Source organism: Pongo abelii, chromosome 23 (genome assembly GCF_028885655.2).
Source record: "Pongo abelii isolate AG06213 chromosome 23, NHGRI_mPonAbe1-v2.0_pri, whole genome shotgun sequence".
Lineage (NCBI taxonomy): Eukaryota > Metazoa > Chordata > Mammalia > Primates > Hominidae > Pongo > Pongo abelii.
Genome location: NC_085929.1, coordinates 32,194,042 through 32,207,732, shown reverse-complemented (window position 1 = coordinate 32,207,732; position 13,691 = coordinate 32,194,042). Strand labels below are relative to the sequence as shown.

Genomic DNA, 13,691 nt, shown 5'->3' with positions numbered 1-13,691 from the left:
CGCCTATAGGGCCCTGGGAAGCCACTGGACCTCAGCAAGGACTCAGTCACCTCCCTGTAACTGGGGTGCAGTGAAGCCCACAGGCCTGGCTCCAACCAAGGGCTCCACAACTAGCAGTTTCTGCCACTCATTCATTCTCCTTCCCCAGCTAGCAAAGGGGCAGACACATCTCACACCCCAGCCTGCATGGAGGGAAATCCATCATTGCCAGGATTAAGTAAATGCCAGGACTCCTGCAGGGTGAGCACGGCCAGGGCCGTGGCACAACTTCCTGGGCCCTAGGCACTTTTGCTTTCATGGGCACCTTCCTTCATGAAAATATATATACACACACACATACACACACATGCACACACTTATATACAAACACACTCATACATATATACACACACATACACACATGCACACACGTATACAAACACACTCATACATATACACACATACACACATATATACACAATCATACACATGCACAAACACACTCATACATATATACACACACACACGCGTATACACACTAATACATATATACATACATATACACACATGCACACACGTATACACTCATACATATATACACAGGTGCACACACACACATATATACACACAGGCACATGCACTACATACATACCCTCACATATACAAACAACTAGACATACACACACACATGCACACACACAGGCACACACACACAGGCACACACAGATACACACATACACATATAGACACACATATACATATGTACACACATGTTCACACACACACATATATTTACACACAGGCATACACATATACACACACATACAGTTATACAATGGAGATATGTTCTAAGAACTGCATCATTAGGTGATTCGGTCCTTGTGGGAACACCATAGGGCATGCTTACCCCAACCTAGATGGTAGAGCCTACCACACACATAGGCTGTATGGTACAGCCCATGGTTCCAAACTACAAACCTGTACAGCATGTGACCACACTGAATACTGTAAGCCACCAGAACACAATGGTAAGTACTTGCGTATCTAAACATATCTAAACATAGAAAAGGTGCAGTAAAAATACGGTATTATCATCTTATGGAATCACCATTTGTATACACAGTCCGTCGCCTGAAACACTGCTATGTGGTACATGACTGTGTGTGTGTAATCCTAGCACTTTGGGAGGCCGAGGCAGGTGGATCACTTGAGGTCAGTAGTTCCAGACCAGCCTGACCAACAAGGTGACACCCCATCTCTACTAAAAATACAAAAAATTAGCCAGGCATGGTGGCAGGTGCCTGTAATCCCAGCTACTCGGGAAGCTGAGGCAGGAGAATTGCTTGAACCCGGGAGGCAGAGGTTGCAGTGAGCTGAGATTGCGCCACTGCACTCCAGCCTGGGCGACAAGAGTGAAACTCCCTCTCTTTCCCTCTCTCTCTCTCTCTCTCTCTGTATGTATGTATATATATATATATTTACATACATATTTATATATATATTTGTGTGTGTGTATAATTTAATATATAGGCATATATTAAAGAATTGCACTTGGCCTAAAAGTTCTTTTTCTTTCCAGAATTTAAAACATTTTCTGGGAGAGAACAACACACACTGGGCACATGGTAGGGTGAGGAGAGAGAGCATCTTGAAGAATAGCTAATGGATGCTGGGCTTAATACCTGAGTGATGGGACAATCTGTGCAGTAAATCACCATGGCACACATTTACCTATATAACAAACCTCCACATCCTGCACATGTACCCCTGACCTTAAAATTTAAAAAAATTAAAAACAACATTTTCACGGGCTCCCAGAACACCGGGCACTGTGCCTCCATGATGGGCAGAGAAGTCAGCTCTGCACCAGTCACTGGCAGAGCTGAGCTCTCTGGGAATAATTTAGGAATTTGCACTGTGAGCTTGCTCCAGAGAGAGCTGCAGGAGGCATCAGATGCTGTTGCTGCTTCACTGGTTAGACAATCCTGTCCTGATGTGGGCACAGGAATCCACCATGAATGTCTCGGACAGAGGCCTCTGCTGGTCACCATAAGGTGGAAGCTCCTGCCGGCGCTCACTCACTGGATGGCGGCTCTTCTCCCAATTTCTTATAAACTGTTCCAGTTGGACAATCACCCGAAACATTCCATCAAGATGCATCCGTCTATGTCTCCAATGACTTCAACGAGGCCAAATCCAATGGTCATTCCCCAGCGCACACCTCACTTGACCTTTCAGCCACATTTGATAAGGTCGATCCCTCCTGTGGCTTCCAGGGAGTCACATTCTCCTGGCTTTCCCTCCTGCCTCCCTGGCCACACCTGGGTCTCCTGTGCTGGTTTTTTGCCTTGTCCCTGACACCTTGACATAGGAATGTCCCAGAACCTAGTCCTTGGACATCTTCTCTGCCAAGCCTCATTCTCTCAGTGACCTCAACCAGAGTCACAGTCCTCAGTGTTCTCCTTTCAGACGCACCTGCCTTACTGTCTCTTCTCTGCTGGAAGATGCATCTCCTGGGCTAGGACAGTGGCTGCCACATATTAGGTGCTCCATCCGTATTTTCTGAATGGACCAAGGAATGAATGAGTGTGAGCACATATCCTGGCCTCAAAGAGGGTTGGGACTGATAAGATCACTAAGTGCATTTGCCTTATTATTATTTTTTTTGAGATGGAATTTCACTCTTGTTGTCCAGGCTGGAGTGCCGTGGTGCGATCTCGGCTCATTGTAAACTCCACCTCCTGGGTTCAAGAGATTCTCCTGCCTCAGCCTCCCGAGTAGCTGGGACTACAGGCATGCGCCATCACACCCAGCTCATTTTTTGTATTTTTAGTAGAGATGGGGTTTCACCATGTTGGCCATGCTGGTCTCAAACTCCTGACCTCAAGTGATCCACCCACCTCAGCCTCCCAAAGTGCTGTGATTACAGGCGTGAGCCACTGCGCCCGGCCAGTACATTTGCCTTCTTAAGTGCCTAGTGGTGTAGGGATCTAAGTCTCAGATCCAGACAAACCATGTTTTGAATCTGTCTTTTGACCCTTCTCCTCTGGGTGACCTTGCACAAGGATTTCTGGAACTCAGTTTTTGAATAAGAATATGTATCTCCAAGCGTGGGACAGAATCCTACCAGAGAATATCCATAAAGTTGAGTATGCTGCTCTGAGTGGAGTACATGCAATACTCCCCAACCCCGGAATCATCCAACCCCGGAATCATGTTCTCCATCACCATCAGCATCCTCATCCTCATCAATAAACCTGCAACACCTTGACCCTAGTGACAAAGCTCTGCATGAGCATAATATTACCCAATCATCGTAGCAGAAACTCTAGAGAGAAAGGGGCCAGGGGTGACTTCTTTCCCCATTTTAAAAGCACATCAACTAAGACTACAAGAGGTTTGCCCCACATCACACAGGGAAAAGTAGAAATAACTGGACTTCAACTTGGAGCCTATGGATACCAAATCTCATGATCACTTTGTTCTGGTTTCACGTCTTCATCTCCCCTCTTGCTCCCCCTTCCACCAATCCAACTCCCAACGAGTACTATGGACTTTACCTGCTAAACACCTCCAGAGGCTTCTACCTCCTGTCATATAGGTAAATGTGTGCCATGGTGATTTACTGCACAGATTGTCCCATCACTGAGGTATTAAGCCCAGCATCCGTTAGCTGTCCTCCTGGGGCAGGCCAGCTCCTCTCTCACCCTGGCCACCTGCCTTCCTACCATATCTTCACACTACAACCTCAGGGAACTTTCCAGAACACGAAGCTCATCATGCCTCCCACTGCCTGGAATCCTTCATGGCTTCTCGTTGCTCTAGGGTTAAGACCTTTGCATGACCAGCAACGGCCTCTGCAGTCTGAGCCTAGAAGCCATCTCCAAACTTGTCCTGCATCGTGTTCCAGGCTCTCTGTTAGATTCATCTGCACGCATCTCCCACTGGCTACCAGAAAAATGAGAAACACCCTGATGCGCCCCATCAGAGTGCAGTTGCAGGCTCATTGTGCATGCATGTGCTTGGCTGTGAGCTTGTCCCTTCCCCATGAGGACTAGCTCACGCCAGGCTGGTTAACTAACACATGGAACAGTACCCAGCACATAGTAGCTACTCAATGTGTTCACTGAATACTTGAATGAATGAAAGCATACACAGGCTCACGCACATTCACCTCTGCACGTTGGGGCCTCTGTGCAAGCCTTGTCAGGGCTTTTCCTGCAGCTGAGAATAACAGATTCCAACACCCAGGCTGGACTCAGGCCCCATCCCCAGCTCCTTGCTTCCTTACCTTCAGTCCCAGCTCCTTTCTTCTCGAAAGCAGCACACAGACGCTCGAGCACCACACTGTCACTGGAGCCCTCTACACGGACTTCTTCATCCAAGACCCAGAAAAGGCCTTTGGCATCCTGGGCACCTCCTCCAGCTGGTAAGCGGACCTGGCGGGAGACCCAGGATTCACTGAAGGGCCCTGATCCCCATCAGAAGCCTGTCTTGGGCTTCTCTTCCCACCGATGGGGAATGAGAGCATCCAAGTCCCAGGTGTCAGGACTCAGAACGTGCCTACCCAAAACCATGCTCCCAATCACCCCAGACTCTCAGTGTTGAAGCTATAGCAACCTCTCATTTCCAAGCTGTCTGAATCCTGCCTCTGTGCTCACCTCCTGTGTGGCCCTGGGCAACTTACTACACTTCTCTGAGCCTCGTTTCCTCCTGTGTAATGGAGACTGAAAATACCTTCCTTGGAGGGCCATGGTGGGTATTAACAAGGGGAACCCTCTGGAAATTACACATTTCTAGATACATACAGGCAGCTGGTCTATTTGTGCACAAACGAGAAAAGATTAATTCTGTCTGTATCGTTTCCTCTAACAAGTCCTTGTATTTTTTAAACTAGAATCTTGGGGAGGAAAAAAAAAGCACTCAAAGAACATTTCAGAGAAGAAGGTGAACATGAGTCAAGAGAACTGATGTAGAATTTGAAATCTAGCCACGAGCTTCAGAGACCATCTAGTCAACCCTGTAATTTTGCATATGGGAAACTTAGAGAGGTCTGGGGAGTTTAAAGGGCCTCTCTGAGGGCCCACAAGGAGTTGGCACAACCAAAAAAAGGCCACCGAGTGGTTATAGAGGAAATGCAATATGCACAGTGACCAACTGTGCTACTGTGCCCGGGACATGAAACTTTCAGTGCTAAAGCTGGGGAAGTCTTTTGCAAACCAGGACAGTTGGTCACCCTAACTGAGGAATCCACACCCCTCAGAGGCCCGGAGAGGGGAAGGGGCACATCCAGGGTCTCCCGGATGGACAGTCAAAGATGCAGAGCTGGAACTAGATCCCAGGCATCCTTCACTTTGGCCTTCTTTATTGGGGCTGAAACTGATAGCCAGCCCATGCTCAGAAGGTCCTCGGAAAATAGTTGTTAAGGGTGGGTGTGGTGGTGCATGCCTTAACCCCAGCTACTCAGGAGGCTGAGGCATGAGAATCGCTTGAATCTGGGAGGCAGAAGTTGCAATGAGCCAAGATCGTGCCACTGCACTCCAGCCTGGGTGACAGAGTGAGACTCTGTCTCAAAAAAAAAAAAAAAGAAGGTAGCTGTTTGCAGCCACAGGCCCTGGAGACTACCCCACCCTTCCCAGCCAACACTGCTAAATCAGCCCTTCAGGCCCACCCTTTCTCAGGAGAGGCACAGGTGAGGAAGCACAGTGTGGAAGGAAATGAACTAGACAGATGCCAACCAGAAGAACACACTGAGAACAGCCAGCCGGGCTTACACAGGAGACAGCTTTGCAATGATGGGTGCAGCCCACTGTGTGCCAACAGAAAGCTTACAAGCCATCTCTGGTCAGCAGGAGACAAGGAAGGAAGAAAAGGGCAGGGGCAGCCTGCAGTGTCAGATGGCAGGAGAGATGCCACCGGCAGGGCACCTCCTGTGTGCCAAGCATCATGCCAGGTGCCTTATGTGCAATATCTCATTGATATTCACAGCAACCCAGAGAAAGTAGCATCCCCATTCTGGAAATGAGGAAACTGAGGCTCAGAGAGGTGAAGCAACACGCTCAAGGTCACCAAGACTGGACCCAAGCACGGCAGGTTTCATGGCCCAAGCACTTTTGTACTAAAATGTGAAGAGGAAGACAAAAAAAATCAAGTGAAACTGCCACGGACAGTTCTGAGTTGAGCAGAGGTGCAGATATGGGGTAGCAAAGTGAGTTCTAGGGATGGAGAGAGTGAGGTAAAGACTCAGTTTCCCTCAAACTAACGCCTGTCTGCCCCCAGATGAGTTCAGGGCCCTGAACCCAACATGGTCCCCTGTTCTCCAGTCCTCAAGGTCCCCAGTCTCTGCCGGGCACAGCACCTTCATTCAAACATCTGACCTTTCCAGGCCAGAGTGGCTGGTGGCCTCTGGCCATGAGCCCTGAATTCGCTTTGGCTTGGGCCTGAGGCTCCCAGGCATGAGTCTATTCTAAGACATAGCCTCAGACATAAAGGAGAGCAGCAGTTCTCAACCTGATGACTCTTAAATTTCCACTGTACAGGCCACACCCCCAGACCAATTTACACAGAATCTGGGGTTGGGTCCCAGGCATCCATGTTGCCAATGATCCCGGGGTGACTCTAGGTGCAGACGGCATTGACAACTAGTAGACTGAAGACTCAAATCCACAAGCATTTCAATATGGCCAACTGGCATCTGAGAGCCTGGATTGGCTGGGCCCTGTGTTACCTGAGAGGGATTTTGATCCACAACAGCCACGGTGGTCCCTGGGGAGGGGTCCGGGAGGTCAAACTGCACAGGAACACCTTCCTGGGAAATAACAGGATTTAAAAGTTAGCGTTTTTAGTGAGCTGAAGGGGGAAGAAAACTTCTGAAGAAGGAAAAAGTGGAGAGGACTTCCATCACCTCTTGGCCCTTTAAAAAAGTCGTTTTTAAAATTTTGGCAAAAGATACATAGCAGAAAATTTACCATTTTAGTCATTTTAAGTATACAGTTCAGTGGTATAAGGTACATTCATGTTGTTGTGCACCTATCACCACCAACCATCTCCAGAACTTTCTTCATCTTTCAAAACGGGATCTCTGTACCCATGAGACTTAACTCCCTATTTCCTTCTCCCCCAGCATCCTACTTTCTGTGCCTCTGATCTTCACTTTTCTAAGTAGCTTATGTAAGTGAAATCATACAGTATTTGTCGTTTTGTGTCTGACTTATGTAACTCAGCATAATGTCCTCAGGGTTCATCCAGCCTGTACCATTTTATCAGAATGTCCTTCCTTTTGAAGGCTGAATAATACTTCCTAGTAAGTGCATATCTTGTAATGTGCATATCTCGTTTTGCTTGTCCATCGCCTGTCAATTGCAATCCACACGAGTTGCTTCTGCCTTTCAGCTATTGTGAATAATGCTGCAATCTGGTGCACAAATACCCGTTTGAGTCCCTGATTTCAATTCTTTTGAGTATATACCCAGACATGGAATTGCTGAATCACATGGGAATTCTATTTTTTTAGGTTTTGAGGTCCACCATTCTGTTTTCCACAGCGGCTGCACTATTTTACATTCCCACCAATACTGCACAAGGGTTCAAATTTCTCCACGTCACCCCAACACTTGTTATTTTCTGATTATTTTTTTTAGTAGCCATTATAGTGTGTGGGACGTGGTGTCTCAATGTGGTTTGGATTTGCATTTCTCTTACGATTTGTGATGGTGAGCTTCTTTTCGTGTGCATTTGTGAATCTTTGGAGAAATGTCTGTTTAATTAATTTTTCCAGTTGCTAATGGGGTTGTTTGTTTATTCATCACCTTTTAGCCTTTGTGTGGGAAGAAAGATTGTAAATCAACACTCCAATGACATTCTGCTCATCATGCAGGGTGTCAGCCATCATGCTGAAAGCTTTATCAGAAACTGACAACTCAGTCCAAACTTTTAAAATAGTTACTGAGAACCTAATGAGTGCTAGGCTGAGTGTTTGGTGCTGAAGTAACAAGTGTAAACTATAGGGAATAATAGTTGCTGAAGTAGTAAGGGTAAACTATAGGGAATAGTAACAAGTGTAAACTATAGGGAATAATAGTTTAATATTAATAATAGTAGTAAACTATAGGGAATAATAGGTGACAAACATGTCACCAGAAGCCGGGTGCTGTGGCTCATGCCTGTAATCCAAGCACTTTGGGAGGCCAAGGCAGGCAGATCACCTGAGGTCAGGAATTCGAGACCAGCCTGGCCAACATAGTGAAACCCCGTCTCTACTAAAAATACAAAAATTAGCCGGGCGTGGTGGCAGGCGCCCGTAATCCCAGCTACTTGGGAGGCTGAGGCAAGAGAATCTCTTGAACCCAGGAGGCAGAGGTTGCAGTGAGCCGAGATCGCTCCATTGCACTCCAGCCTGGGCGACAAGAGTGAACCTCCATCTAAAACACAAAAAATTTTTAAAAGTCACCAGAAATGTCCGGGAAATTCTGTGGACAAAGATGTTCATTGCAGTATTGTTTACAAAGCCTCAAACTTAGAAACTACCCTGACGTCTATAGGAGAGGGAATACAATCAGATCTAACCACTGTAAGCAGGTTTACTAAGATTTGTAAGTGGAGGGAGGTGATGTGAATAATGTAATACTGTGAGGAAAATGACAGACAACAAACTCATGTATACAGGAAGATCCAAAATCCACAGACAACATAATAAAGGGAAAATGGTAAAAAAAACCAACCAAACAAACAAAAAAAACCAGAATGGTAACAGTGGTTGCCTCTGGATAGCAGGGCTAAAGGAGATTGTATCTTTAGTTTCTTTGTACTTATATGAACTTTCCAGTGTTTCAATTAAAAATGTATTACATTGATAATCAGAAATAAGTGAAATATTATGGGAAAAATAAAAGTAGCTGTTACACCCTTTATTCTTGTTCATTAAATGTTCAAAACGGCCCCTTTGGGGAGTCTGGTAACAATGATCATAAAACAACCCCGGTTCTCTGCACTTCCCTATATCCATACTCTCTGCTGAGTGACACTGCAGTGCCTCCATCAAGAAGTGGAGCCTGTTTTCCTACCCCTTGAATCCATCCTCAGCCTTAGACCTGTTGTGACTCACTGAACACAGTGGAAGTGATTCTGTGCAAGCCTCAAGTCTAGGCCTCAAGGTCCCCTGCACGCTTCTGCTTGCTCTCTTGGAACCCTGCCCAGCACCATAAGTACAGCCCAGGCTAGCCTGCTGGAGATGGGACATTTGTGGAACAGGGACAAGGTTACCCCAGACAAGGCCTGCCTAGATCCGCTCACGGCCAGCTGATCCCACACATGAGCGAGCCCCACCAAGATCATCAGAGCCATCTACCCCAACCTACACCTGAATCTGAACACAAGCTCAAGAACTATCCTGGACCAAGAGAGCTGCCCAGGCCATCCAGACACTTGTGAGCAACAACCAAAGATTTTTTTCTAAGCCACTACATTTGGGGGTAGTTTATTATGCAGCATTATTATGGCAAATCATAACTGATACAAAAGTATTATTATCTGTTTTCCATGTTAAAAAAATTGAGGGTCAGAGAGGGTGAGTGCCTTTCCTAAGGCCACACAGCCAATAAGCAACAGAGTTAGGATCAGGCCTCAGGTTTCATCAGCGTCATCTGTTTGAGATTCATTTATGTTGGTGCTTTATTTTTATTGCCAACCAAAAAAATGACTGTAACTTCAATACCTATTATTCTATATTATTCAACTGATGAAACAATATGGCCTTTTCTAATATTCTGCCAGTGGTACTTGTTGGAATAACAGTGGTCACACCTTCAGGGAAGAAGCTGGGAGTCATATGGGGAACTGAAAATGCTCTCATTTTCACATGGGTGATAGAGACACACGTATGTTCATTTGGGTAAATTCACTGAGCTATATGCTTCTGTTTTATGCACTTTTCTTTGTAAATTTTATTTATTTTATTTTATTTTATTTTATTATTTTTTTTTTGAGATGGAGTCTCTCTTTGTCACCCAGGCTGGAGTGCGGTGGCGCAATCTCGGCTCACCACGACCTCCGCCTCCCGGGTTCAAGCGATTCTCCTGCCTCAGCCTCTCGAGTAGCTGGGATTATGGGCGTGCGCCCCTGAGTATGGCTAATTTTTGTATTTTTAGTAGAGATGGGGTTTTGCCATGTTGGTCAGGCTGGTCTTGAACTCCTGACCTCAGGTGATCCGCCTGCCTCAGCCTCCCAAAGTGCTGGGATTACATGCATGAGCCACTGTGCCTGACCTTGTATTTCAACTTAACCTTATTTTTTTTTTTTTTTTTATGAGAAAAGAAGGGCTGGCAGGATCATGCCTGTACATGCTACCTGGTTCACACACAGTTTCTCTCAGGTGCCTCCTAGAAGAGGAATTGCTGGGTTTTGTGGTACACGCACCTTCAACTTTGTGAGACTCACCGTGCTGTGCTGCAGAGGAGTGTGGAGCCCACTGCTTCCACCCACCCACAGGACTTGAAGGGCATTCCCCCCTTGGGCAGATGCAGACTGACTCTTGGAGGAGCCTTCTGCTTAAGTGAAGTGGGAGAGGATGAAGCAGTCATCCCAAAGAAAGGACAGCCGTGGAAGCAAGGCCTGGGGAAGCCCGAGTTCCTTGGTGCTTCTGGGCTGTGGGGTTCAGAAGGTGGCAGGGGGAGGCTGGGCTGTGGAGGGAGCAACGGAGGTCTGGGGCACCAGGCCCGGGGAAAGGGCTTTGTTCTCTGGTGAACCAAACAGGGTGAAGCTGCAGGCTACTGGGGAATGGGAATCTCACCCCTTCCCATCTGACCTCACACCATCCACGCAGCTCTGGTGAAGGCCCTGCTCCAGCCCAGGCCTACCTCTTGATATCGCTGCAGCGTGGAAACAAAGGTCCGCTGGTAGAACAGCAGCTGCAGGCGCTCATGGGTGTAGTTGTGGCACAGCTCCTCAAAGGTGGCCGCCCGGTCCTTGCCCTGGTGCCGGGGGTTCTGGAAGCCTGGAGAATCCACCACCATGATGGAGGCCATGGAGAGGTGCTGGGAGGAGAAGGATCTAGGGAGAGGAGAGAGAGGTGGAATGTCTGAGATGGCGTGGAATCTAGGAGCACACTGATCCAAGCCTCCAGCAGAACTGGTTTCAAAACCAAGCTCACCTCTTACAGGCTGTGTGACCCCAGGCAAGCTACTTAACCTCTCTGAGCAGGGGTTTCCCCAACTGTTAAATGAGGATGGGGGTGAGTAGGTTTATCCCAGGGACAGCTATAAGGACTAAAGGAATTAAACTGCCTTCCACTGGTCCAAAGTAAAAAAAAAAAAAGACTAGCTTAAGGTCACCCAGAAGTTGGCTACCATGTGAAGCCTAGGCCCTCCTTTTCTTTCTTCAGAGGCCTATTAAAATCAAAAAACTATTTTATTTAATACATCAGTTTACAAAATTCTTTCAAGCTATCACCTCCTTGTATTATCCTGATGAATCTGTAGGGGTGGACAGAACAGGGATTATTCACATCAAAATTCAGGACTTAAGAGACTTTGGAGCCAGTCACATGTGGGCTTTAATCCTTGCTCTGTGACAGAGGGGATGTGTGTCTTGGGAGAGTTGCCCAACCTCTCTGAGCCTCCACCGTCTCAGCCACCGTCTCAGTTAATGATGGTGACTAGCTCAGAGGGCTGTTGTGAGGGTTGGGTGTGATAAGCTTCCGTGGCTGTGAAAGCAAAGTTTGCCATGTGGTTAGTGCTCAGTAAATGCCACCTGCTCTCATCACCATGAGTACGATCAGCTAGGAGCTTTGGAGGGCCCTTAGTTGAACCTTGCTTCTTCTGTTGTTTGCCAAGGTTTTCCAACTATAAAATGGGGATAATAAGGGCAGCCACCACACAGACACGCATGAAGATGAAGTCGGTTTATTCTCGGCAAGACAGACACCTACTAGGTGCTTATAAATGCTGTAGTAGGTACTTTGATCATCAACGCGGCATTTCACAGACGTGGCCTCTGAGAACCCAAACCTTGAAGCAGCTGCCCCTCACTAGTGAAGGCACTTTCCTCCGCCAGCAGTTCATTTCCCATTCCCAGTACTCCCTCTCTAAGCACGCATGACCCCCTTGGTTTCTAGATAATATGTCTGTGGGCTCAGATGGTAATTACTTCAGCAGCATCAGAGGGAGTTGATTCTGTGTCCACAACAACTTGGAGAAACCCGGCTGCTCTGTTGCTACACGCCAGCCTCATCCCTTTAACAGGATTTCAGAAGCCTAATTAAGCTTTCTGCTTTCACAGAGGAGGAAGGCAAGCCTTTGCCTAGGCTCTGGATTAGCTCTGCTGAAAAAAACTGCTTAAAGGGTTTCCAAGCATGGGCTCAGTGCGTTGCGCATAACGATGGAAAACAGAGGCTCCTGGTGCCTGCAGCCCCGCAGACACACAGCAGAGGGACATCCCAGCCCACTCCAAATTTCTACCATGTTGCTCCCATCCCCAGCAAGACAATTTTGAAAAATAAATGGATGAGAGCAATGTGCTGGGCTATTCAGGGGAACTGAAAGTATGAGATGAGAATGCGGCATTGTGTCTGCATCTCGGTTCTACCCCTTCAAGCTTTAGTCTCCTCTGTACAACGGGCCCATGTGAGTATTCAATGATGCAAAGCAGGTTAAACAATCAGCGCAATCCCTGGCCCTTAGTAGACACTCAAAAGTACTTAGATTTTATTATTGGTATTTTTACAATCATTCTTAGGAAGAATTTGTTTCGTTTTGTTTTGTTTTGAGAGAGTCTTGCTCTGTCGCCCAGGCTGGAGTGTGGTGGCGCGATCTCGGCTCACTGAAACCTCTGCCTCCCAGGTTCAAGCAATTCTCCCTGCCTCAGCCTCCTGAGTAGCTGGGATTACAAGTGCTCACCACCACGCCCAGTTAATTTTTGTGATTTTTAGTAGAGACAGGTTTTCGCCATGTTGGCCAGGCTGGTCTTGAACTCCTGATCTCAGGTGATCCTCCTACTTCAGCCTCCCAAAGTACTAGGATTACAGGCATGAGCCACCACGCTTGGCCAGGAAGAGTTATTTAAATTCATTATTTCTTTTAATCCTCACAACAGTCCTTGGGGAGAGAGCTATCATACAGATGAGGAAAGGGAGATCAGAGAAGTGAACTGATTTACCGACCACACAGCCAGTGGGTGGCCAAGGTAGCAGTTAAACCCAGCACTGTCCACCTTAGAAACCCTCTCACCAGCTCAAACACTGCCACTTTGCTCAACTGCCCGGTATGTGAATTCATCTGTGCACCTGCAAGAGGCCAACTGTGTGCCTAGGAAAAGGCCCCGTTACCTGTTGATGAGTGAGACCACAGCCGCAAAGAGCTCCTGGTACAGGCCCGAGGCCATCCCCTCCACACACTCCACTCCTGTCATCTTGAGCCCTGGGAAAGAGGACAGAATCAGCATTCTTGGTTAGGGATCTTGCCTGGGGCCAAGGACACCACTGCAGAGCAGTAGGGACCACTCAATTTAGAAAATCCTTCTTTTCTTGCCACATCCCTCCACTGCTGAAATTATTTCCCCAGGTTCTTAGGACAAAGTCTAAGTGTCCTATCAGGGCCTACAGCGTCCTATGCAACCTGCCCTACCTTCACCCCAGAGTGATCTCCTGCTCATCACTCAGCCCAAATGTCACCTCCTCAGGAAAGCCTTCCTTGATTACCACCATCACCACCTCTAGGCCA

General features: G+C 47.3%; 1 protein-coding gene across 2 annotated transcripts in view; it reads right to left on the bottom strand.

Annotated features, from left to right (window-relative positions):
* Positions 1-13,691, bottom strand: part of MYO18B (myosin XVIIIB) — a 263,608-nt gene that overhangs the window by 191,274 nt on the left and 58,643 nt on the right. For both annotated transcript variants that reach the window (XM_024239878.3, XM_054543243.2), the window contains 4 exons: positions 13,298-13,388; positions 10,833-11,025; positions 6,707-6,787; positions 4,271-4,418 (listed from right to left, as the gene is read on the bottom strand). In XM_024239878.3, coding sequence (XP_024095646.3) covers positions 4,271-4,418; positions 6,707-6,787; positions 10,833-11,025; positions 13,298-13,388 — 513 coding nt within the window. The remainder of the gene's footprint in view (positions 1-4,270; positions 4,419-6,706; positions 6,788-10,832; positions 11,026-13,297; positions 13,389-13,691) is intronic.